Source organism: Bradysia coprophila, unplaced genomic scaffold, assembly GCF_014529535.1.
Source record: "Bradysia coprophila strain Holo2 unplaced genomic scaffold, BU_Bcop_v1 contig_762, whole genome shotgun sequence".
Taxonomy (NCBI): Eukaryota; Metazoa; Arthropoda; class Insecta; order Diptera; family Sciaridae; genus Bradysia; species Bradysia coprophila.
This window is the reverse complement of record NW_023504000.1, coordinates 26,505-52,385: the sequence shown is the minus strand read 5'-3', so window position 1 is coordinate 52,385 and position 25,881 is coordinate 26,505. Positions and strand designations below refer to the sequence as shown.

Genomic DNA, 25,881 nt, shown 5'->3' with positions numbered 1-25,881 from the left:
TAATCTAAAGAAGAGGAAGAAGAAAAGTTAAACTAATTTACCATAAAGTTCTATAAGCCAAAGAAAAACTACTTTTAAAATAAACTCAACATACATGACCAATCTAGTCAAAAATATCGATAAAATATCAGTTAGTCATTTACCATAAATTAATCAATTGAAGAGTTTGTGGGATAATGCAAATCTTCTTGCAAAAAAGAAATTGAAAGTTTTACTGCAAGAGATATCAATACGTACGTAAATATATCATTTCGGTAGTTCTATGGTTTGTTGTATAGATTTGAATCGAATCATCCGTCTTCAGCATGCTTAATAAAGTGAAATTGTTGAACACTTTACCAGAAACTTTTTCACACAATTTATTTACTTAAATTCCTATGGATACAATTTTTTGGAATCAAAGTACAATTTACTTAAACATCTACAACTTCACGTTGTTAAATCAACTTTAACATAAGATCTCATCCATTCAGTATCAGTTTGGTTGGAAATTATAGCTTTGTCGGATCGAGAGTTTTGGTATCCGAATCCGAGTGAATGTTCATCCATATCTACTTTAGCAGCGATGAAAATTAAACTGCAAAAAGTTATCGAGAATAACATTCAGTTCTGCCTTACCAGAACTTATGTGATTCTGTAGTTTCAAACCACTATAGTTAAATGAAATTCTCATGTTTTTAGTATGATAGATACCAGTTCGATTCTGCTTTCTCAGTCAGTTCTTTCGTTTTCCGTCATATCATGGTCATGGGTGACATTATGATTAGTGCAATGATAACAGACATAGCTAGTCGTTGCTAAATTGGTAAAGATAATTTTGCATATTGAGTCGCTACTTGAATACGTCCAAATCAATTAAAGTAATAAAGAAGTCACAACGCGATTAGCAGTAAGTTCTGTAAACATTGACGAATCCAAAAACTTTTCTCAACTTTTTTACTAGTTTACATAAACAATTTTAGTATTTTATTCATATCAACGCAATAAATCGTTTCAAGAATACAATTTCTTGCATAGTTGGCTTCTGAAGAAAGTTAAGTAAAACATTTTTTGCATTAGAGTAACAGTTACTACAAAGCAAATTTAATTGTTGATTGATTGAGTTTTAGCTATTACAGTTAATTATAATGTTATTTCAAGCAGCAATTTAAGATAAAATCTATTAAAGCTGAACAAAATATAAACCTTACAGAAACAAGTTGTAGTTCATTAGCTTTATTCACGAAGTAAGCTGTAAAAAATAAATAAAAATTTAATAAATTATACAAAGTTATCTGCTAAATGGTCTTTTATTTGTTGGTACATTGAGTGGCGGTTCGTATATTGAATGTAAAATCTCCATTGAAGATGGATGTAAAAACCTTCTAAACAAGCTTCCAAAGGATTTCACGTGGGGCTTGAGTCTACAATCTACAATATATTAGGCCAGTTACTTCACTCTACACTCTACAGTAAGCAGTAAATCCGAGTATGAAGGGAGCCATACTAAAACATCAAACGTATGATGGGACAAAGAAAAACAGAGAGTCGCACGAATATTGCTAAGTATTGCGAGATGAGTTTACGATGTTATTTATACAGGAAATGATCAGAATAAAAACAATTATTCAACTAGCAACAAACTCTAATAAAAATGCTAACATCAAGCAAAATCAGTCCATAGCTAAGCCCAAAGTTACCTTTCTTTCGGTGATTCCAGCTTGTACTACCAGCCTGGTAGTTAGTTGTCCAAGGTCCGACAGCCATAATATGTAAAACATTTTTTTTAAACTAAGAAGCTATTGCTATAGAGTCTCGCTATACACTACCTCATTCGTTGAATAAAAGAAATTTTTTCAACAATTTTGGTCAAGTCAAAGCAATACAACACTTTGTCAATACCTCATTCTATTAACCGAAGGCCTTTCTCCAGAAATTGACATTTTTGTCTTACGTCCTTTATTAAGTATGGTTCTAAAGTGGCTGGCTTTGTGCACAATATATGAAAATTGCCAATACGAGCCTGAGGAAAAGTGAACTAAAAAGTATTTCGAAAGTTCATGAATATCCAAAGAATACTATTTCGTTTGCTTCAGGCTTCTGGACAGAGAGGAATTATGGTTGATAAATTGACGTTATATAATGTAAGACAAATGGATTTTATATGCACCCTCTTAAAATACGCATTATACGCGTAACATACTTTATTTACAGCAAAGAAGGCATCTCCATTATTTTTATTGCTGAATAGGCAGCTTAAAGCGAATAAAATGAAAATTTGGTATTTTTGGTTGTGTGCCGTGCCGATGCTTTCAGAATACGATTGAACTGAATCAAATTATGAGAAATTTGGTATGGTAGTAAGTTACAAGTGGTTTTTGTAGTAGAAAAGCTTTAGAGGTAACTGTTATCGAAATTATTATTTTCGTTTTTCAATTGTTTTAGCGATGACTAGCAAGGATTTCCGATGTTTCGCCCACAATGTTTATGTATGTAACTCTTAACAGAAAATTCGTTCACTCAAAGAAAAGTTGTGCCCACGGCAATTATAACGACACTCTATTATAATTGGTACTAAGTGATGAACGTAAAGAAGAAAATTATAATTGCAGTAACAATTATTGGAAAAGTGGATAACGTTGAAAGGTCGAGTTTACGAGAGAATTTTGGATGATTCGAGGAAAAGCCGACGTACCTTGTTATTTTTATACTGAGTTATGTACACAACTTTCGAAGCCCTCAATATGTAATAAGATGAAAAGTTTCACTTGTTATATAGTAGATATTTTAGAACAACGTTTTTCCTAAATGACGTTAGTTAGGAAACATTTTATTACTATACGTACGAGAGTGTGTCGGTGTGCAAGTAATGCGATCCATAACAAGGAATGAACATTACATAAGTAGGAAATAGTTATTTTCGAAACAAGTAACGAAAAGTAGGGCTTTCTGTTGCCTTTATTGCGAAAGACGTAATATGATAAATGATAAATGCTGTTTTAGGCACACGATGTGTATTGTCACACTCGGCCTACGGCAAAAGCATTGATCACTTGGTTGTATAAATAACTATTTCCTAACGCATGTTAAACGTTTTTAGCGAATGAGATGTTTCCAGCTCGAGCCGGAGGCGAACTCGCTAAAAAAGCCTTTTACCATAAGTTAGGAGCAACGTTTTTCCTAAACGACGTAGGAAATAAGCGACGAAGTTGCAATATTTCAACACTAATCAGGAAATGAACGTTGCTTTACGTTTGCACCAACAAACTCTTGCGTGAAGCCCTCGGATACTTTTACTCATCTGGATACGAGATATCAAATTATTTCACGTGTAAAGTATAACGTTTTACTTTACGAACGAAGGAAAAGGGTTTCACTAGTGAGGGAATAGTATGTTACATACCAAGGATCGAAAAGGTTCGCGTCGCTCCATCCCTGGACGTTTTCACCACCTGGGTCTAAAACACACCTTTTCGATCCGTGGTATGTATACTATTTTTCTTCCTGGAGTACCAAAGTCACATTCCGAACAAAACATAACAACAGATTTGCACGCCATATTCAGCTGCGATCTCTATACCACATGCGAGATCGTATGCGATATCACAAAATCTCATGCGATATCACAATATCACATGCGAGATGGCATTCGATATAACAAAATATAATGCGAGATCGCATGCGATATCACAAAATCTGATGCGAGATCGCATTTAATATCACATGTGTAGCATTTTCATTTGTTATAGTACATGACACATCTGGAAAAGAATAAAGATAGGATCGAAAATGACATAAGCGGGAATGAAAATTGAGAGAAAAAAGTGTCGGAGAATGTTGCTCTTTCGGTACTAAATTTGGTGAGTGAATGTGACGGTTTTGGTACTTCAGGAAGAAATAGTATATTACTTCCGAGGTTACAAGTTGTGTATTTGATAAGTGGGGCGTTACAGCCATAAAGCTACTAGGGAAAGCTCTGATGTACGTAAATGTCCCGTTAAATACTTCATGTAGATGTTACATACTATTACACAAGAAACAATAAGTCCACCACAATCCTAGACCACGATATGCCGTAAGCATAACAATTTTTGCGGGTATGAACGTACCATCCTTATATCAGTGGGACAAATGATTGGAATAGTACTTATACTTCAATTTTTAGAAAGGTTGTCACCACCCTCCGCGTTTTCCAATGGATATCTCTTTCCATCATTTGTTCTATTAACAAGGTAAACGTGAGGCAAAGTTTCGACATCGTGAATGAAATCTCATTTCATCTCACGTGCTTGAGTAAAACTACAATATTGTAAAGTGATATCTGGGTGTGGTAAATGAGATTTCTTCAATTCAAATGTCCACTCAATTGTTGCGAGCTTTTTGTTGCACATAATTTGAATTACTGCTGAAGAAGTTTATTTCACAAGACACGATTCTCTAGCACAATTTTAATTTAAAATTAATTTTTGAACGAGAAATTGCATTTTCCTTGTAAAATTCACATTTCTTTTGTCATATCTTTGTGATAATGCATCCTAGTACGTAATTGGCTTATAATTTAATTATCTTCTTTCGAAAAATCGTCACCTCCTTTTCATTAAACTTTAATTTTGCGTGCATATAAAATCTTTTGTTGTAAGTAACTTCACTCATTTAATGAGTAGAGCATGAAATTCACGTAGTCTGAAAGTTTAAAGTTTTATAACCCAACACATGAGATCGAATTATAAATCTCATACAGGTTAAAGCTACCAACAAACCAATTAAATTTTGAACAATTGAACAACCCAGACAAGATATACTTTAGAAAATGAAATTCAAAACATACTTGCTGTAGTGAATGACAAGTATATAAGCATACATTCCATCCGATCCACTCAAGAGCATATGAACTCTTCTCGTTTTAAAACCAACGACAAAAGACACACAATATAAAGCATATTTCTACTTTGTAACTCATCTTCGTGTCTGCATTACACCTTCAATTTGATATAACGTACTTACCCACGGAGCGACACCTACAACATCCCTCAAACTTGAATATAATTGTTGGGATCGCGTCGCATCGCACACATACATACACATACGTCTGCATTTAGTATCATTCCTTGTTCGCCGATGTTGAACGCGGAAAATGCTCCCATGGGATATATCTATAATTTAGCAGCGCATCGTCTTCTTCATATTCTCTACTTTCCATATAAACTCCAGTACAATTTAGAGCATCTTTCTGATCTATTATTACCCAAAACCTAAACCACCATTCTGTGAAATGAAATCCTCTTGTTGTATCATAAAGCACAGACAGCGTAGAAATTTTCCAAAAATAAAAAGAAGTGAATGCAGAAACCGTTATCATATAAGAGTATTTGGAGAGTGCAGCACTGTTATGGGTATGTAAAAAAAATGTTGTAGCTTAGCACATTAAGGGATGAGATGAGGATATATTTTCTCAAAATGTAAATAGTTTTTAGAATTTTCATGTGCGCTTATTTCGAGTGTGAAATATTTTTATTCATGCTCATGATTCATGAGTGTCTAACTGGAAAATAAAAATAAACCGAGAAATATATTGTTTCGGATGGAAAAATCTTTTTAATTTTCTTTGCGGTAGGCAGCATTTTTTGCAATTTTTTTTTTAAATATTATTTTTCACAAAGATTCATTGTAAATTGCATTTTCTGGGCATCGGAAGAACATCATACTGCATAAATCACTGTAATTGGCAACGAGCGAATAATTAAAAGGAGAATTTATGACGGAAACGCTTGAAAGTTGCATATGAACATAAAAATGTAAATGCGGCTGGTAATAAACTATCTTTCGTTAGGAACTCATTATTATTAGTTTCAAGTTATGCCATATATCTTTTCATTGCTTTGATTTTAACTCCTAGACCTGTGATTATAATTATTTCAGTTTATGCTCTGTTTCGCGTTCTCTGAGGAATTTTGAAAATGAAGTGTGAAAGACTGAACTTTGATAGCTTCAAGATAAAAGGAAAGAGCTTGGACTTGCAATTTCTATGGTCAGCCAAGTCCACGGCTGATAAATCAATGTTTTTCAAAATTAATTGGAATATCTATTCTATTCATACATTCTTATGCGAATAACATTCTAGTCTTGAGATTTCATTAATATCTTGAGAGAAGTTTGTGGGAGTATATACAAGGAATATAAACTTCGGTACGTGGGCGGTATGGTGTTTTATTGCAAACAATACAATATCTGAGAATATAATTTGCTTGCAAAATTATTAAAGCAGCAATAGTTATTCACGTACTCACTTCGTTCGGGCTACAACTCGCGAAATTGCCTAAAATATACCTGAAAAACTAATTACCTTGCCAGACTCCTGAGATTGTGATCTCAAACACACTGGCATTTTGTTTGATCGAAATCCGTCGCGTAAAAAATTTCATTTTTCTAAATGAGGCGGTTGTCAAATTCATCCGACTTATATGTACTCGATAAACGGAATATACGAAGATATACTGGATATACTCAGAATATACGCGATATACTCGATATATACTCAGCATATTTGTAATTGAAGGGAAGAGCCCTATAGTATATTATGATATCGGGGAATAATGTTGTCGTTGCACTCGTGTTTTGTGTAATATACACGAGTGTATAACGCTGGCTATATTCGCTGATATACTATTATCGTATTGGCAGAAACGATCAACTTATCGACATATTAATGTAGGCTTATGAACTCTGGGTAGATATTAATGACTTCACGCATAGCTCACATTACGACAAAATTAATGTTCGGTACTCCGAAAAACAGTGTTACTGACCTCAAGCATATGATCATATTATAATCTGGTCTATTACTTCCATCGATCGTAGTCGTTCTCGATAACAGATGAATAGCCGTATGTGACAGGTTAATGTCGCTATGTACTAAAAACTGTCGAATCCTTGCACGATCTATGGTAACTTTTCTATTGTTATTTGGTATGTTAATATTCCTTATCAATTACGATAATTTCTCAGGATGAATATTCGTCCGTTTTTTTGTGGAAAGAACTTATCAAAAAGGATTCAAAAGGAACAATTCAGAACCTATAATTGGAAAAATTTAGCGAAATTTTGGAAAAACTTAGTAAATTCCATAAAAATTAGTCACTAGTCATCAATCGACAATCGATAATCAAATTTCGGGAAACGAAAAATACACCTTACTAAATACCTTACTAAAAATAGATTATTAAAATCAATTTTATCAAAATTTTTATGTCGATAATTTACCATCTTTTGTCGATATCTTCTGTTTCCGGTAAAAACCATTTATTTTTCGGTCAAATTAATTTTTTGTCTGGAACCATTCGACTCGATCAATATATCAATAGGACTATATACCAATCCCTATTAAATTACCGTCGAATTTTCATTTTCGATTTTTATTATTTTTTTTGTCGTCGAACAATTTAGTTACAGTTCTCGGAAAGACAAAAATACAATAAAACAAAGAAAGGACATTATTATTATTATTTCTGTCTCAATTCATTTTCTTCAATTTGGATCGAATAGCATTGTGATTTATTGTTAGTGAGAATTTTAATTGAAATTGAAGTACAAATCCGTTCATTTCGAAGAACTGTAAATGAGTCTTAAGTAGAATCTACTGTAACTTATTTACATATTTAATGTGTTTGTACTGTTTCCCTTCAATGCATTAGATTTTCCATTCTCTGTGACCTATCATGGTTTCTATGTGTAATGATCTCATTAAAACTGATGAACAAAAAAACACGTAAATTTTAAATTGCATTTGTATTGTTCCCATTTTGATGTATGAAAAAAAGTACAAACCTTTATTGTTGGCAGTTTTTATTTGACACCGACATTACACCCTTCCAAATGCCTATTTTAGTCAAAGTGGAAAGATAAGATGATCTTGAAACTTCCACAGTAAAATGCGAAGTTCTTAAATCGTGGAATTCAGCGATGTTGTACCAAAGTACGAAAAATTCTCTCGTAATTTTAATTGCCATTTTTTTTCGTTGAATATAATCCGTCATATCATTACGCAGTCTGTCTGGGGATAGTCTATTAGTCAAAAGACTTGTATATACTTGTATAACAGTGTTCTGTATTTTCTTTTGCATAAAATTTCCATTCTTTTCATTTTCTTCTCAAAAAACATTTACAATAAATTTTTGTCAATTTGACTAAATCACTCACTTTTTTTTCTTTTATTTTCGTTAATTTTGTTTGTTTTTTTTATCTTAGGTCGTACAATTCGCTTATTGAAATTATATAAAAATCTAACAAAGTAATTATATTTTGTTTTGCTTGTTTTTGTCTTAAATCTAAGTTTTAATTTCATTTAATATTTATATACTTTTTGTTACGACACCAATCACTTAGTGATATTATCATTTTGAAGTGGGAGGATATGACTAACTAGGACGTGGTACACAATTATGCTGTTTTCTTGTGGAAAAAGTAAATCAAGTGGGACTTCAGTTGAAATATGAATAGTTGAATATCCTAACAACCTACGACTGGATGTTGTGACTTCAGCTTTACCTTCTAGAGATGGAAGGCGTATTGCGATATAATCATTCAATCTATTACTTTATTCGCTCAAAGAATCACCTGTTGTTTGATATGAAATCTTTTACTTCATTCGTTTTAACACACATATTTCTTATAAACACCACTAAATTGTAGCTGATTGTGGTTTTTGTCGATATCAAATGAATACCCGTTTTTGAAAGGTAGTTCTTGGGTCACTTATATCCTTTGCCACCCATCGAACATTGCAGATTTATTCATGCTCGTTCATAGTTTTAATGTATACAAAGGAATAGAGTGGAAAGTCGAAAGTTTCCTTTCGTTTCGTTCGTTCTGGTAGATTCATTACGTATTGATGCAAATAATCCATGTTTGTTTAGTTTAACATTTGAAAAGTGACACAAATGATCACAGAAATTTTCGAATTGACTAGCATGATTCGGGGGAAAATGAATTTTTCCAGGCCGTAAATTTTGTATGACTCTTTCAGCATGTAATTCGAACGATGAATGAGAAAAAAATGCACAAAAAAATAAATGAAAAATAAATTACCTGAAATAACACGACGAATAGTTCAGCTTTTGAAAGCTAACATTAAAGCTTCCATCGAAAAGTTGAAAATTAATGATCCCATTTGGTTATTAAATGCGGGAGGCGTATATAGACGGACGACAAATTGGTCATGGTAAATACTATGTAAATGTTATTTATTGAAAAATAATATGCAATGCCCGTTGAATTTGATAATAACGTTTAAAATCCCAACTGAGAATTATTATTGGCATTACAGGCAGAATATTATGTATAACTCCAATGTTAATGAACGACATAAACTTCGATCATTGTGTATAATATACTGAAAGGAAAACGTTGTAATGAAATATAGAGATAAACCTTTTCTGTATCAATTATTCATCTACCTGAACGGTTCAATATTTTTTGTGTTATTTAGAATTTCGAATTATCTGTCTATTTCTACCATTATTGAAGCGAATCAGATTTTCTGATTAAAATTCGAATTCGAAATCTTCCAATAAGTTGGAACGTACAAAGTTCGTATTTCCCAATTTAGAATTTTTGGTATATAAAATGAACTAGTCGGATAGCCTTTATCGTAACATAATACACAATTAAAATTATGGCAGCGATGTTTTGCTCTAATGATTTTAATTCGAATGAAACACAGAATGTTGAATTAATAATAAACGAAAATAATTAAATGGTCGTTTCGAAGTCGATGACAGAAAATATATTGGTTAAATTAGGAGCTATGTGTGTAAGTCCATTGGAATTGATAATAATTAGGTAGGTAGTTTTCTGTTGATTTTAAATTAAGTTTCATTTAAATATACAGGTAAATTGGCATTTATTTCATTTAATTAATTTATTTTACTTTTAATTTTCTTACGTTTTTTTTCTTTCTTTTAACTTAATTTTACACTTCCTTAGCTAGTTCTGTACTTTAACTAGAGTATTAAATACATAAAACTAATTTCCATTTTGTTTTAATTTTATTACACAGTTTAGTAAATTTATTTACAAAAAAACACTTACAGTTAATAAAAAATTAAGCGCAATCAAACGTAAATGATTCCAATCTCACCTTTAAACATTATATTTATCGAGATGTTCATGTTGCTTTATCTGAGTGATTTTCCAGACGATATGTTCACAAATGATTTTTATTTTATTTATTTTTCATCTTCGTTACATGAGCAATACTGTATGTTTGTGTGTGATTACAGCGTTCGTAGATATGTCTCATAATCTTCTTCCGATTCAAATTCGTCATCAGATCTGTAGAAAATGAAAATTGATTGGTTGAGTGAAAGAACTTATTATAATTGATCGCTTGGACTTAAACGATTTTTTTTTCATTAGACGTGAGACATGAGATCTATTTTTTTTTAAAGATTTTGCGGTACATCCCGCTAACAATACTAACGCCCGCACTAGCAATTTAGTTGTAAAAGCATCTGCCTAATCTCTGCCTTAGTTGAAAATATTATACTCATGCTTATAACGTTTTTGTCTATTACGTGTGAAATTAACATGATATTGTGGTGCTTCAGTCAAATTGGCTGACCACGTTCACTTTTAATTGTCAGTTATATTGCAGAGATATTTTGCGAAGATCATAAAAGCAGAATTTTGAAGTAAATATAGATAACAACTGTTATCATAGGAACTGCTCCTAAAACAATTTTCTGGAGAGTTACCAGCCCTACTACTTATCATGAGTTATTACTGACTCGGGAGTTATGAAGTTTCTATAATCTCAAGTCGACGCGACCTAGAAGATCTTGGAAGTAACATCAACTAAAATAATACTTTCAAACTGCTAATTCTCGGGAGTTACGAAATTCTTCATTACCCAGGAAAACAAAAACGTTAGGAGTTATGGCTCCTTTCGATTAACTGTGAAGTTGAACCCGAGACGAAATTGACGTTACCGCTCCATTTTTAGCCTTATTGCACTAATTAGTTCTTCTTCTTCTTCACTGCATCGTTAAAGTGACATCTATTACATGGAAGTAGTTTCTCAGTACTGTATTGATAGGTAAAAAAAGCTCGCTACAAATCACATTTCCAATTGATGGATGTGTGCATCGGAAAATTCAAGATGGATTGATTCGCTTACTCTGGTTTCTATTTTTTTTAAACAGAAATAAAATGTTATGTTTCAATTACGGATTGGATTAAAAAAAAACTCAGCAAAAATACGATAAATAAATCGAATATTCCTTTGCAGTGTACGTCCCGATTCGTACATATCAAGGCTGTTCTATATATAGAACAACTATGCAAACTGCTACAGTATCCTTAAAATTGTTTGGAAACTTTTCGATTTTTGTCATTTTCCTATGTAAATAAGAACGCAAGCAAACTACCGGATAGAGGTTTGTTTAGCTATGCAAATAGAAGATCGTAATTTTGTTGCTTTTGTATGTCGTGTTTTGGTATACACATATCAGTCAGGCAATGATGGAAGGAACTCATATGAAATCATAGATTATTTTTTGAAAAAGATTCCTCCCAACACACCAATTTTAAAATTTTGTTTGTGGGAAAAAGCTTCGACTGAAAATAGCCCCTGTACGAACTAATATTGGCATGTATATTTGTGTATACAAGCGCTGATTTCATTTGTTGATTTTGGCAAGGAACTTTAGTTCGTTCTAAAAATGTAAATGACTCGGTTATAACCTCTAACATACCCTTATTATCTAATAGATAAGCTTATTCTACTCAATTGTATTCTTCGCAGCGATCTATACATTTATTTTCAGCTCATCTCTAAAACCATTAAAGGTAACCTGCAACATTGGGTATTATACTGCCAGCTCTAAGAGATTGCTGGTGCGAATAGCCAACTTTTTATTTATTTTGATGCATTTAAAGTCAGTCTTGTTACTACAGGTTAGAGCTCGGAATAGGCTGACCAACTTCGACCGCGGTAAAAAAAATGGCCCGGAAAAATGGATGTGATTAGATCATTTAATTTCATAAAGACAAGGCTGCCTTGAACTTGATTTATTCAAACCTGACCTAACTACAGTTTTTGACGATAGAATTAGAGGTATTAAAACCTTGCGCTCAAGGACAAACACACATTCGCTATCCATATTTGGATGCATTCTCTTTCATTACGAAGATGTTTTCTGAATATTACGAGAAATTGTTGCTCACTCCAATTATCTCTTCGTTCCAGAATAAATGCAATAATAAAATTATACGAATGTAAATATTCCGTGAATGCGATAAACGAGAAACGACTTCACAAACAGTCGTTGAATATTTCTGTTCATTAGGAAATAGAACACTTTTCAACAGGATGTCTTGAAGGTGAGCTACATACTCCGTGACATAGTTTCGTAGTCTCGCACATGCATTACATATTTTTCATTTAGATACAATAAGGAATGCAATTGGTTCTTATGTTGTCTAAATTTCGCTTGTGACATAGTTACTTCTATGGTTCTAAAATGAAGAAAATTGATGAAGTGGAAACTTGGTTATTTCTTCTTCCATAGATCATGACGAACCTACAGTCATTTAATTTAGAAGCTAACGTTTTGTATATTTTATTCATTTCATTTCATTTACTATGGCTGAAGTAAATCTAAATTTTATGAAATGAACTTATAAGCTATCCGCTTGACTAAGTCAACCAGTCGTATTTTACGAGACAGAATTTTTTTCAAAAAAAATGCGCATGCATCAATGAAAGCATAAACTTGAATTGCAAATATAAATGTAATCGTAAATAATATTAAATCACTATAACATTACACACAGCTACACGAGTGTATAATAATTCTACTGTAATAAAGTTGGTTTTATACAGAAAATAAGCTCTATGTTGAATAAGAAGCAGATGAGAAAAAAAATAATTTCTTTCAACTACCCAGTAAAAGGAAGTAAGTATTTAAAGAAAAGAAAATAAATTTACTTTTCATTTTGCGAAAAAGTTACCAACAAAAAGAAAATGCGAAACATAAAACGGAATTAAAATAGTATAAAACTTGATCTGAACGGGAATCAAAAGCAAAACTTGTGACATTTTCTCAGAATTCATAAATATTATTACGACAACGGAATATAAAAGCTATCAAAATAATGTAACAAAAAGGCAACAAAGAAGATGAAAAAAAAATGACGAAGAAAAAATTGACAGAATAAAGGAATCTTTTCTCTTCCTCGTATTATGATCCTGTTACTTACACCCAACTTACAATATGTAACATTGAATTACCTTTGCAAATCTCTTTTTTTCCGTCTGTCTTGTGACAAAGCTTCTATACAGAGAACAGCAAATCGATTATCGCAGGAATAACGTTCCTGATCTAATAGTTTATTTCCCATGAGACTGCTAGCTAGTCCCACTTTATCTGTTGATGCCGAATGCCAAGCATCACAATATGTATCCATTGCTCGTTCGCCATTCGCTCTCGAACCGTGCCAAACTAGTTTTTGAGGCCTGTAAATAGTTTATTACCAATTACAATCGATAGAATTGAATGAAGAGTAATTAATTGCTTGTTATCGGATTATTATTATTATTATGACTTCAGAGTATGATGATATCGATTTATGATTGTTATTGGTTCAGGAAAATTTGTTTTTTTTCCTCTTCGTTATCCCAACACTTTCACTGTCAAAATATCGTACGTTTTGCCTGTAGAGAAGTTATATTGTGTCTGAATCGTTTTTCTTCTTCGTAACTGTTATTGTTGCAATAAAAATTCCTTTTTCAATTTTTTTTCTCTCGGTTTTTTTTTTCACTAGTCGTGAATTTTGAATAGCTCCTGGTGATAGTGACCTTTTTTTCTGAAACCGAATACCCAGAAAGAGGAATTTACGAGTTGAAAGTTTTTTTTTTGAGTTAGAGGATAAACAAAATTGTTTTAAATTGCAAACACAAGGATGAGAAAAAAACACATTTCTATCAGAAGTACAGTGAACGTGGTATAGATTATATGATGTACACACCGATGGTATATTTTTGAGACGTGGAAAACGGTATCGAAAAAGAGAATAGGAAAAAAAAGTATCAGATGATGTGAAGCTTTTGAGTATCGAAAAGTAGATAATGTCGATAGGCAAATAAAGATATGTTTTTACTGGAGATATCCAATTTCTTTTGAAAATATTTTATTTATAGATGAACGAGTAGGCGATAAGTAGACGATCCATTGTGTTGATAGACAAATAAGGACTTTGAACTTCGTAGGGATGACAGAACTCATTGTGAAATGTCGTCTACTATTGATTTTTAGTTTATAAAAAAAAACTGACCTAAAATAGAAATGCTTTAAGAGTGGTGTAGTATAGTTGAACGTTAGTGAAAGCTGCATACGGGTTAGGTGGTTATACAACAAATTGCAACGTGACCAATTCCTGAGCGGTCTTGTTGCAATGAATAATAAATGTCAAAATCGGCTCTAGGAACGGCAGAAGGACTTTAGAGATAGTCGGATTCTTTCAAAATGTACATTATCAAAACATAATAGGTAACGTCAGATTTTTCGTCCATAAATGCCGAACCATAACGCTAACCCTAAATCCTGACAATAAAGGCAAATGTCAAACGATAAAGGCAAATGCAAAAATAATTAAATTTCGACTAGACGGATTCTGATCAAACAAAATGCCAGTGTGTAGCGCGTGATCTCAGGACTCCGGAAAACTAATTAGTTTTTGAATCGGACTTCTATATGCCGAGCGATAAGACTTTAAAATCATGTCGTGATCAATGTGTAAAATTTTAACTTTTTCAAAGTCTTATCTCTCAGGAGATGTTGGTCCGATTGGAAAACTAATGGCTTTGTCGGAATCCTGAGATCATGCACTACACAGTGGCATTTTGTTTGATCAGAATCCATCGAGTCGAAATTTAATTATTTATCTCCTGCAAGCTGATATTTCATACATTACGCGTTTCTGCATATAAACACAAACACATACATAACCACAGCCTATACGATTGGATAATTCACACATAACCCACCTAGGGTAAATTTACTTTCCATCTACATATTTGAAAAAAAAAAAATCGCCGAACGGCGGAAGCGAACACGGGACCAGCAGCATATCATCCAAACATGCTGACCACTACGCCAACAAATCACATAACTCGATGCAATTGGTGTCGGTAGTGGTTCGTTAGTCACTTCTACATCGATCAAATAATCAGAGTAGTCGGAATGATGTGATTTGAACGAAATGTTGAGGTGGATAGTATATGTGTGTGAGTAAGTAAATAAAGGATTCTCTGTATAATGTTTTTTTTGTTGTGAATGCGTTTTAAAACAACATGCTTAATTAATTAATTTTAAATCCAAATTTTTGTGGTTATTTCGCTAATGTATGAAATATCAGCTTGCAGGAGATAAAACATTGTTCTACCTTGGTGTATATTTCTCGAATCACTTCTTATGTACAATTGTATATACACTCGCTGGCGCTCGTTATATACAATTGTACATACGAAGTTATTCTCGAAATATACACCAAGGTAGAAAATGTACTATTTTGCATTTGCCTTCATTGTTTGACATTTGCCTTTATGGTCAGGATTTAGGGTTAGTGTTATGGTTAGCCTTTCAATTTTCGAAAATCCTTCCATTGTTTTGGTACTTGCTTCGTTTCCATTAATTTCGCTCGTTCCTTTTCCACAACAATTCCGTTATCATCCATTGTTTGCGATTTTGGCGCTGGATTTTGCGGCGGTGCTGTTGGTAGAGGCATCGTTTGTACAAGAATATGGAAACATTTTTCAGCACTTCACAGTTCGTTGCAATCAAAGTTTATGGTATGGCACGAGCGCGATTCTTTCTGTTGCTCGTGAATGGTAAGTAGTGAAGTTTGTATTGTGACATTTTTTTGATCCACATTCGCACCATCTTTCATTTGCTCCCTTGACTGATAGTGAGACTTGGACGTTACGATTTAAATCGCATATTCAAATAACTGGTATGGAGTGTACAACCATTTTCAAACACAATTCAATGTTTAAAAACCACCAATTATAAATGTTCAGTTCATATATAATGCAGCAAAGCACATGCATACATATATACATAGTGCGATGCAACATTCCATGTAGATTGTAAAAGTAATCATTATCGAATTCATAATACCCTATAGACTCAAGCGAGAGAACAACCATAATTATTACGACAATTAATCATTTTTAAAATTTATTTTCTGCTGAACTCCTGACTTTATCTTCATTTAAACTGAAATTATTCCATACATCCCTTTCCCGCAAACCATCATAAATAACGCTTGAACCCAGTTAACTAAGCTGATGGTTGAAATACATGTGTGTAGGTACATGTGCAAAGGAACTTAAGAACACATTCGAATCAAAGCAAATTAAACAAAAAGCTAAACGAACTTTATTTATAACAAACAGAAATGGTTATACATTTTCACTAGCGAAATTCTCGTACTAAAAATTTATATATTTTCATTTTGTTTGCTTTTCTAGACAACGTTTATCGACACTTTATCATTCAGCTAACAAACATAATTCGAACTTAGTCCAACATTTACTTTTTTCCTATACACAGTCCCCTTACGGTTTGTTGTAAAATTTATGTTACACCCGAAGATATCCCATCGGACTCGTTCCATATGCACAGACCTTCTCATACATAACGTACACACAATGATATCGAGATTGAAGTTCTCGTTTTAAGCACCCAGCCAAAAGCTAAACTAAACTTTCTTTTTTTTGTGAAAGAAAATTGATTAGAGAGACAGACAATATAAAGTAATATCCATAAATATTTCAACGAATCGGATAAAGCTATTCTCACTTGCATTTTACTCAAACAACATTTCTGTTTTTTTCTTCGTGTGCTGGCAAGTATAAGCTTTCAGATGATTTTCTTGGTAAGGTTACGAGCAAATCCAAATAATGTTCGAGGGTGGAGGGTTATAAGGTACCATATAATGTTGGATCAATGGATAATGCTCGAAACGGGATCGTCTCTTGAGAGTATTATGTTCCCTCGTTTCGTTAATAAAGTATCAGTGTTGCTGTATGGAAGTATTTCAAACATGATTGTACTCAAGCTGAAGCATATACCGTACCGCATACCATTTATAAATAGTTTGATTGAACAAAACTAAAAAACAATATTTTCTTTAGCAGTAGAAATATTTCGTTGAGTGTTATTTCGGAAATAAATCACAATGCAAAATGAAATGAATATGAGAATTATTAACAATCACATTTACCATAATTCAACTGGAAAATGTTAAGTTTCCCTACAAGAGGATTTAATTGAATTGTTGCCATGGAATCTTACAAAATTGAATGTAATGTATCCATTTGCTTTGTCAAATTAATTCATGGTAACAAAGTCTATTGACTATTCTCTATGGAATGATACTGGAAAAACAATTACTGATAAGAGTTTCTTTAAGTAAACAAAAATCTTGGTCAAATTAATTAACGTTTTCGGTATACTCTTGTTTCCTCCATTCAGTACAAAAGTGAAATAATTGAGTTGTTCATTCATGGAAATTTGAATTTAAGGTACCGGTTTTGGATACGGTTTTTGGGAAATGTGCCTCTGACATTTTAGACTCTGCGTGGGAATTTCCAAAGGTTTTTTTTTCTTTTTGAGTCTATGAACTCCATGACTGAATTAAGCCAATTAACTTCGAAATCAAAACCCTCTTTGTTTTGTACGATGTTTGTTTTGTTTAAGTGAATGCGAAAATCGAAAGTTCCAAACATATACGCAAAAAAATCACAGAAACAGTCGTTTTCGGGTTCGAAACATGAACATCCGTATAGTAGGTTGTACCCAAACCTTGTTCTATTTCTCTCAGCTTAGTCTGTAGCCTCTAAATAACAAACTTCATAGAAATTAATAAATTTTGTCAAAGAAATTATTCGAATTATTGCGCCATTCTTTTAACTAGTTAATATTATCAAATAAAACTTTATGCAACCCACCGTGCAACCCTCACGTCTGTTATTCTTCTGATTGGAACGACAAAGCGTCAAAGAATTTGGCTTTATATGCATCAAGTCGATATAATCAAGGTAAGTGACCTCCTATAGGTCAACCAACCGAGACAATGTATGCACCAATTATAGCATTAAGGTGACAACTGTCTAGTTACGAATTCCTAAATTCATGAGAATTGGCGTCTTGAATTGTATTCCCTTGTCTGTCAACATAACAATATTATATAGCACTTCACGGAACGGAACTGTCAACTTCTAGTACACTTGGTTTGTACCATTACACCAAATTATGTGTTTTTTTTTCAAGTTAGATGTTTCTACCAAGATTTCCAGAAGTTGTCAGCTCGGCAAGTGCTATGGACTGTCCGATCAGAGTTAAAATGATTGGGAGTACATAATACATCTAATAGCAGGAACGATGGCTATGTCATGTCATAGCCTAAACGAACAATGAAAATTTGTTACCATGACAATGCACGGAAAATGCAATGTTCCAACAACGACATGGAATGTTGAAATGGAATGTGAAAATATTGAATTGAAAATTAAAGTCAGATATGGAAATAAAATTTGAAAATGAAAAAGGATTTCTAAAATATTTGAATTGTTCATTACATTTAACGTCTTCAACTAAGAGGTGTGCTATTGAAGTCCTGAAATTCAGTTCAAGTATTTTTCCTTCAAGCTTTAAATTCGAAATCCAAAACATAATTTAAATGTATCGATGCAATGATATCTGTTTATAATGGCTCTTTCGCTTATATGATGTAAGTTATATCTATTTTTTTAAGTAGGTAACAAACGCCTTAGCAATAGTGGTAAAAGTATGACCATTAAAGTTTGTACTATAAATTTTATTACCGATCATTTTATTGCACTTTTCAACTCAAATCGTTAAGGACCCGACCGAATAACTCACATACATATATAACTCACATAAGCAATAAAAACTTAATCAAATATTTCTTTTCAAAACTTTATCATAAACAGAGACACAAAATACCTTTTAATACGAAAAAAGAATGAGTTATATTTCAATGACACACTCGTATAAACTTCATTATTTGTGGATAATACCTCCCTCATATCATCAGACTGTATAAAAAACAATTCATTACAACATCAAAAGAAAATATGATATCAAACCGGATCAACCAATAGCAATTTACTGCTAAAAGATGACAAAACTCGAGAAAAACAATCGTAAAAGTACAAAAGAAAATAACATTTTATGGTATTTATATGAACGTATGGATGAATTGACGATACTTAAAATAAATTACTAACTTTTCTGAATGAATTCAACATTATACTTAAATACAAAAAGGCACAATGAATAACAACCGTTCAAATAATAAATGCTCCATAAAATAAAAGTGAAAAGTTAAATATATATTGTATGAATGTATAAGTATATTATGTTCCTTTTAATATCTCATTTGGCTGGAAGGAAATCAAGACATTCAGGGAGTTTATTGGTACATTTACCATGTCTATATTTTGTTTTCAATTTTAAGAAAAATATTGACATTTGGTGGTTTAATATTTAATTAACATTTATGGGTTTTTGAGTGGAGCATTTTGTTTCAGCAGGTTCCGTTGGCTCACACTGCAGATATTTAAGGAAAATTCAGGTTTGAAAAAAAAAACATTCTGAATGCTTTCCGGCTGTTATCAGAAAAGTACTTGTACATACTGTCACGTCAGTACAATCAAAGAAAAATATTGTTGACTTATTTCGATGTTTTGCTAAATGTGTGGGTAACATCAACAAGTAAACCAATTTAAATGTTGATTCTGTTTCATTGAGTCATTTTTTGAAAAATTATGCTCGAATGAATTCTAAAAATGTCAAGTTACACTCGCAGAAAAACGATCTTCCGTTGTTGTTTATATTTGTAATCCACATATACCGTCCACTAAATGAAAACCTAGATTTTTGACATTCGTGCGCACCCAGAAAAATCGCAGAAAATATAGATTTAGTTCTTCATTTGTTTAAAAAAAACGGCCGGATTTCGAATACAAACCACAAACCCGCTAATAGGAAAACATGCTGGAATTCACTTTACTTCGACTGTAAAAAAATCCACCAAATTCTAAGGATTCGGATCAATTCCAAAAATTCGTCTCAGTCCTATATACCAAAAGCTCCAAAAATTCCATTTTATTTCAAAAAACTAAATTCAACTAAAATTTAAATTTTTCTAAAAAAATCCGCTTAAGGCCCGTCGTTGGGAAATGACAGGACAGTTTCCCGAAAATGTATGTAAAATTTTATCACAAAAATTCACCGAAAAAATTCAAAGAAACTCACCTCTTATGCTTTCCATCGTATTCGGGCATAGTCTCTTTAGGTCGCCAAGGCATATTTGAACACTAAAACACTTTTTACTCGTTGCAAAAACAAAAAGTTTTTTTTTGTTTTGTCGCGACAAAAACGCAGAAAATATTTCGACACAACTGTGACACTCCGCTACTATAAGTACTAGAATCAATGTTTGCTGTGTTCACTTCGGCGGTAAAATATTTTCATTCAAAAAAGTGTCGGACATATTATAAAAATCATGAAACAGTTGACAAAGGGTAGCGTATACATTTAATAATGCTCATCGACCATTTTTTAAAGCGTTACGGGAGCTCAGCGGACATTCTTTCAACGATGGGAGAGCATTTATTAAAAATTGAGCCTCTCGTAAGACTGCGCTGAGCGTAAATAAATGTTCGTTTCTCTTTAGTAAGCTAAGAAGACTTCGCGAAGTCTAATTATGCCACCTCTTTGAATAAAGTTCGGTTTAGTTCTAATAATTCTCCGCTGAGCTTTAACAAACCTCCGCTGAGCTCTAATAATTCTCCGCTAGGCTTCAGGAAGTGTCCGTTAGGCCTAAGCAAGTTGCAGGAAGGCCTAATGGAGCGAATCGGACACTCAGCGGAGATCTGCCAAAGCTAAGTGGAGTCTTATAAAATCATAGCAACAATTATTAGGTATCCGCTGATGCTTATTGAGTGTTCGCTTAGCTTCAGTGCCTTACTACAACGTGCTAAGGTCTGACGGACTCTAGCGGAGAATTATTAGAACTCATTAGAGGTTTGTCAAAGCTCAGCGGAGAATTATTAGAGCTCAGCGGAGGTTTGTTAAAGCTCAGCGGAGAATTATTCGACCTAAACCGATATTTTTATTCAAAGAGGTGGCATAATTAGACTCAGCGAAGTCTTGTTAGCTTACTAAAGAAGTGGGACAGGTTACAATTTTAATAAATGTCTACCATCGTTGAAGTGTCGGACACTTTTTTGAATGAAAATATTTTACCGCCGAAGTGAACACAGCAAACATTCATTCTAGTCCTTATAATAGCGGAGTGTCACAGTTGTGTCGAAATAATTTCTGTGTTTTATCGCGACAAAACAAAAAACAAAATTTTGTTTTTGCATCGAGTAAAAAGTGTTTTAGTGTTTAAATATGCCTTGGGGACATAAAGAGACGGTGCACGAATACAATGGAAAGCATCATAGGTGAGTTTCTTTGAATCTTTTCGGTGAATTTTTGTGATAAAATTTTCCATACATTTTCGGGAAACTGTCCTGTCATTTCCCAATGACGGGCCTTAACACCACTAATTCTATGGTAGTTTCCACTTGCAGAATTTGAATTTTGAAAGACCGATGATACTCAATACTCATTTTAATAAGAATAATAGAGAATGGGTAATTGTGCAATTAAACGTGGTGTCACCTACAACATATTTACTGCTTTTTTAAAGATTGACATTTAATCTATTCATACAGTAATTAGATCTGTTACTTTATTTGTTTCAAGTAACAAGTACTGTTTGATGTAAAATCTTTTACTTCCTCAGTTTCTCTGGAACTGTTTTGCTGTAAACCATTGGCCAGAGCTCATCGCTTATTTTTGTCGTTGTTGTCACTAACAGATGGCTAGACGTTGCTAAAAGGCTAAAATGTTTGATTTCTATTTCGAGCCAGATTTAATAAGTTTACTTGAAGTTTTGTAATTGAATTACGGTAATTCCATACATAAAAAGTCCGAATGTCAAAATGATATGCAATAAAACAAATTGATAAATTTATCAATTACAAAAATCTCATAAATTATTCAGTTTTTGCATTTAAATTATTTAAATATTTTTTAAAGTTTACTTCTGTTGGTAAAAGTTTTGTAGTCGTCGACTATACACAACAATATAATACATTTTAGTACGCTGTTACGGAATATCATACAATATAGGGAAAGTTTAGGGGTTTCATCATTCCAGACGAAACAATTTGGTGTGGTGGAAGACTAGTTGATATAAAATTTTGAGCACATGAAATATAAAACCCAGCTCCAGGGGTTTTAAAACTTATATTTATGTTCATTGTGCGTTGTGGTGCTTATATACAAATGTATTTAACATACTTTATACACATGTGAAGTGTGATTATATAAAACTGATCAAAAAACTTTTTTTTTTAAACATGTTTTAAGTTGCGTGGTACAAAGAATCCGAATGAAATAAAGTTTTTACCAGCTAGCAAATCTGCATTATTTATCTGTTATAAGAATCTGTAACAATCCTAATTCAATGTTCGAGTTCAATCGTTAATCGCAGAAATGGATTGCAATTAGTTCTGAGTTTTAACCAGACTTTTTGGCGAAAAGAGTTGACTATACGTATACAACAGACCTTTAATGACTTTGGTTGACAATAGCATCTAAATTGAGCTGTAACATAACTCACATGAAACGAACTTTTTTGACGAATGATGGTGACATTCAACCACAAAAAACGTCATGGGTTACGGGTTACGTTCGAGGGTTCGTTACATGGAATTATATCGATTTTAGAAAATCAACTTTTTGACCTTTGACTCTGTGAAAGTCCTTAGGCGATTGGGAATGTGAAAAAGAGTGAAAAAGGTACGAAAATATTTGATGCAAATACTTTTTGTGACATTTCAATAATTCATATACATCAACAATCCCAGGTGACATGTTCGCATGATATACAGAGATGACATCATTTCTCATGTATAAATAATAAGCACAATTTTCCACGGTATCTTTACAATGTACAATTGCCTCGAAAATTGCGCTTATTATTTTCTAAAGAGCGAGCAATTGTAAGAATGGAATTGTGTGTCTAATAATAACGATTTAGTATCCATGTTCTAGCAGCGACTCAATAAAGTAGAAAATACGGGTTTTTACCACCTGCTCACAATACAAACTATTACATCGCTTTTATTGTGTCGGGATGGTTATGGAACGTTAAATAAACCAAGTAATTGACATAAACTGTTTCACATAAATAATGGAAAGTAATACGTTTCAACTTACCATGTATTGTCGTTGAGTATATTCTTCCCACTAAAACTATAAATTCGTGGTGCTTGAGAGAACAATCCACCTTGGCCATTAAATACACCTTTCCATGAATTAAAAAGCACATCTCCTTTGGTATTCACAACAGGAAGATCTCGGTCGTTTGTACGAACAATTGAGTCAAGATTTTGCACTCTGTAAAAGAAACGATGTGATTTAATGATTGAACGAAGAATAATAAAAAAAAGATGAATCATTCACTACGGAAATAATGGGGTGCCGCAATTTCACCTGTATACAGCAGTTAACTTTCAATATACATCCATTATAATGACACATTTTCTTTCATGTATACAATTTTATCAAACACTCCCACGTTGAAATAGAAATTAATAATCCTTGTCTCGCAGACATAAAAACATTCTTTTTCACAACAACTTTTTGTTGCTCCATTATATTACCATGAAAGTGAACAAGAATTATATGCTTTATGGAAGCAATATTTTGCATAACAACTTTCAAGTAATTAATTCCGGAAGAAAGCAACCCAAGCCACCCAAGCCACCCATTTTCAATTTTACAACTTTTACCTTTAGGCCAATTACAAACAACAATCTGTTGAATACATCTCATCATCACACGAGAGAGAAAATATAAATACACCCAATACATGGCATATACATTGCGATTCAAGTGAAAGAGCATTACTATTACCTTGCTGATAAAAATGCTTTAAATGTTCCTAAGAGTCCAGCACGACGAGCTTGTCGGTAGCATGCAAAGTCTGCTCCTCGTATACCTTGCAAATCTCCAGAGTATGGTTCGTTTAGAGCTGCCATTCGTAGCTGCAAGCAATGATATATGTGAAGAAGTGATACAAAGTAAGACATTAAAATTTAAGTTGTTATCTTAGTGCTTAAAATTTATAGTAGTGCTGTTTTCCTACAAGTTACATGTTATTTTGTAGAAAAGTTAACGCTCACCATTTTCGGATACCACTAGAGTAAGCCGCAAAAGAAAAAAGAGAGAGAAAAAAAAACACATTTTAAATTAATTCTGTTGAACAACCAGCGACACGCGCAATAAACAATGAATGCAACGTTGAGAACAAACATTCACAAAAGAATAAAGTTTAACCCATTTCTGTCAACTGGCGAAAAAAAATGAACCAAAATGTTAAATATCTTTTGCAGGCAAAATGTATCACTTTCTTGGTTTAAACTTATTTTGGCTTTATAAATTGTTGCTGAAATGTATTTCAGTCGAGTATTAGCGGTTTCATTAAAGTATTCGCTGTACACGTTCAATTGGGACAGGTGTTTCAGAACGTTTTACTCTTTCATTATGGAAGATAGGGACAATTTCGTTGTGCATTAGCTGATAATAAACAGTGTAATAACAAGACGTAACCTCCTACGTCTAGGCTAGAGGATAAAATCACTGTCTTTTTACAATTCAGGGACATAATCGTCACCTTTCCATGTATCCATTTGATGTCAGACGGATATTTTTTCATCGAGAAAATTTTTGAGCGACGTCAGGCACACTATAAACCAAACGTTGTTCCTAACTTATGCTGAACGGCGTTTTTTTTAGCGAATTCGAACCTCTCATTCACTAAAAAAATCCCTTTAGCATGCTTTAGGAAAAGTTCTATTCTTGCGCTCTAACGAGTCTTGCCCGATACCAAGCATTTTGAATATGAAGCTGAAGTAATGAATATAGCTATTTGGCTATGGAGAAATACCCAGAGATGGAGAAACACCGAACGATTTTCGATACTGCATAAGCGAAAAAATTGTCTATGAGAACACGAACATATCTTTCTGATGTAAATGTTTGCGTATTCCGTAGAAACAATAGCTGAAGTCTGTACTCTTACACAAAAAAAAATTAAGAGAAGTCGTTCAGTGTTTTACAATGCGTTTAACTAACGACGTAATTAAGTATACGACAATCATATCGGAAAACATAACTGTGCCCTAAGTATAAATTCAACTGTAAAGTTATGTGTTAAACAAGCACAGCAGAAAGAAAAAAGACAAAACCGAAACCAAGAAACTAAAACGACGGCCATAAAACATTACATTAATAGGATGCTTATGTAATGAATACAAGAGGAAAAGTATATGGTGAAAAGGATTGGAATAGCAATGGAAAACGTTATCTTTTGGAAAATAAAGTTTCATGATAAATGAACTTTTGTGTGGTTGCTTGTAGTTGAGTTTGAATATCTATTGCTCTTGGAGGGTGAATAGAATTGTAGTGGTCCGCTGTTGAAAAAAAAATAAGAAGAATACTACGAAGAGAAAAGGAAAGAAATAAAAGAAAACTTTCGGAAAATCATTTCTTATATTTGTGCTGTACTAGGGATAAAGGAATGGTAAGTTGTGAACGCTCGTGAAAAACTTATTCAAGAGAAAGGTGATCTTTTTTAGACAATAATTAGTTAGCAAGTGGAATGATGTGGAAAATTGTGGGTGGGCTAACATAAATATTCTCCACTGATTTTAAAAGCGGATAACAAAAGTGTTTGCTGGATTGAAAATAAATT

At 32.9% G+C, this 25,881-nt stretch overlaps 1 protein-coding gene and 1 long non-coding RNA gene across 6 annotated transcripts in view; one reads left to right on the top strand and one right to left on the bottom strand.

Annotated features, from left to right (window-relative positions):
- Positions 1–19,593, top strand: LOC119084543. Its single transcript, XR_005089083.1, has 4 exons — positions 1–766; positions 7,610–7,617; positions 19,099–19,101; positions 19,582–19,593. It is a non-coding gene; the product is annotated as an uncharacterized LOC119084543 (long non-coding RNA).
- LOC119084541 (collagen alpha-1(XV) chain-like) overlaps positions 8,913–25,881 on the bottom strand; it is a 42,658-nt gene continuing 25,689 nt past the window's right edge. For 3 of the 5 annotated variants that reach the window (XM_037194551.1, XM_037194555.1, XM_037194552.1), the window contains 5 exons: positions 24,311–24,325; positions 24,042–24,172; positions 23,343–23,522; positions 13,268–13,492; positions 8,913–10,308 (listed from right to left, as the gene is read on the bottom strand). In XM_037194551.1, coding sequence (XP_037050446.1) covers positions 10,251–10,308; positions 13,268–13,492; positions 23,343–23,522; positions 24,042–24,172; positions 24,311–24,325 — 609 coding nt within the window. In that variant the 3' untranslated portion in view covers positions 8,913–10,250. The remainder of the gene's footprint in view (positions 10,309–13,267; positions 13,493–23,342; positions 23,523–24,041; positions 24,173–24,310; positions 24,326–25,881) is intronic. The other 2 variants (XM_037194553.1, XM_037194554.1) reach the window with 1 other exon arrangement.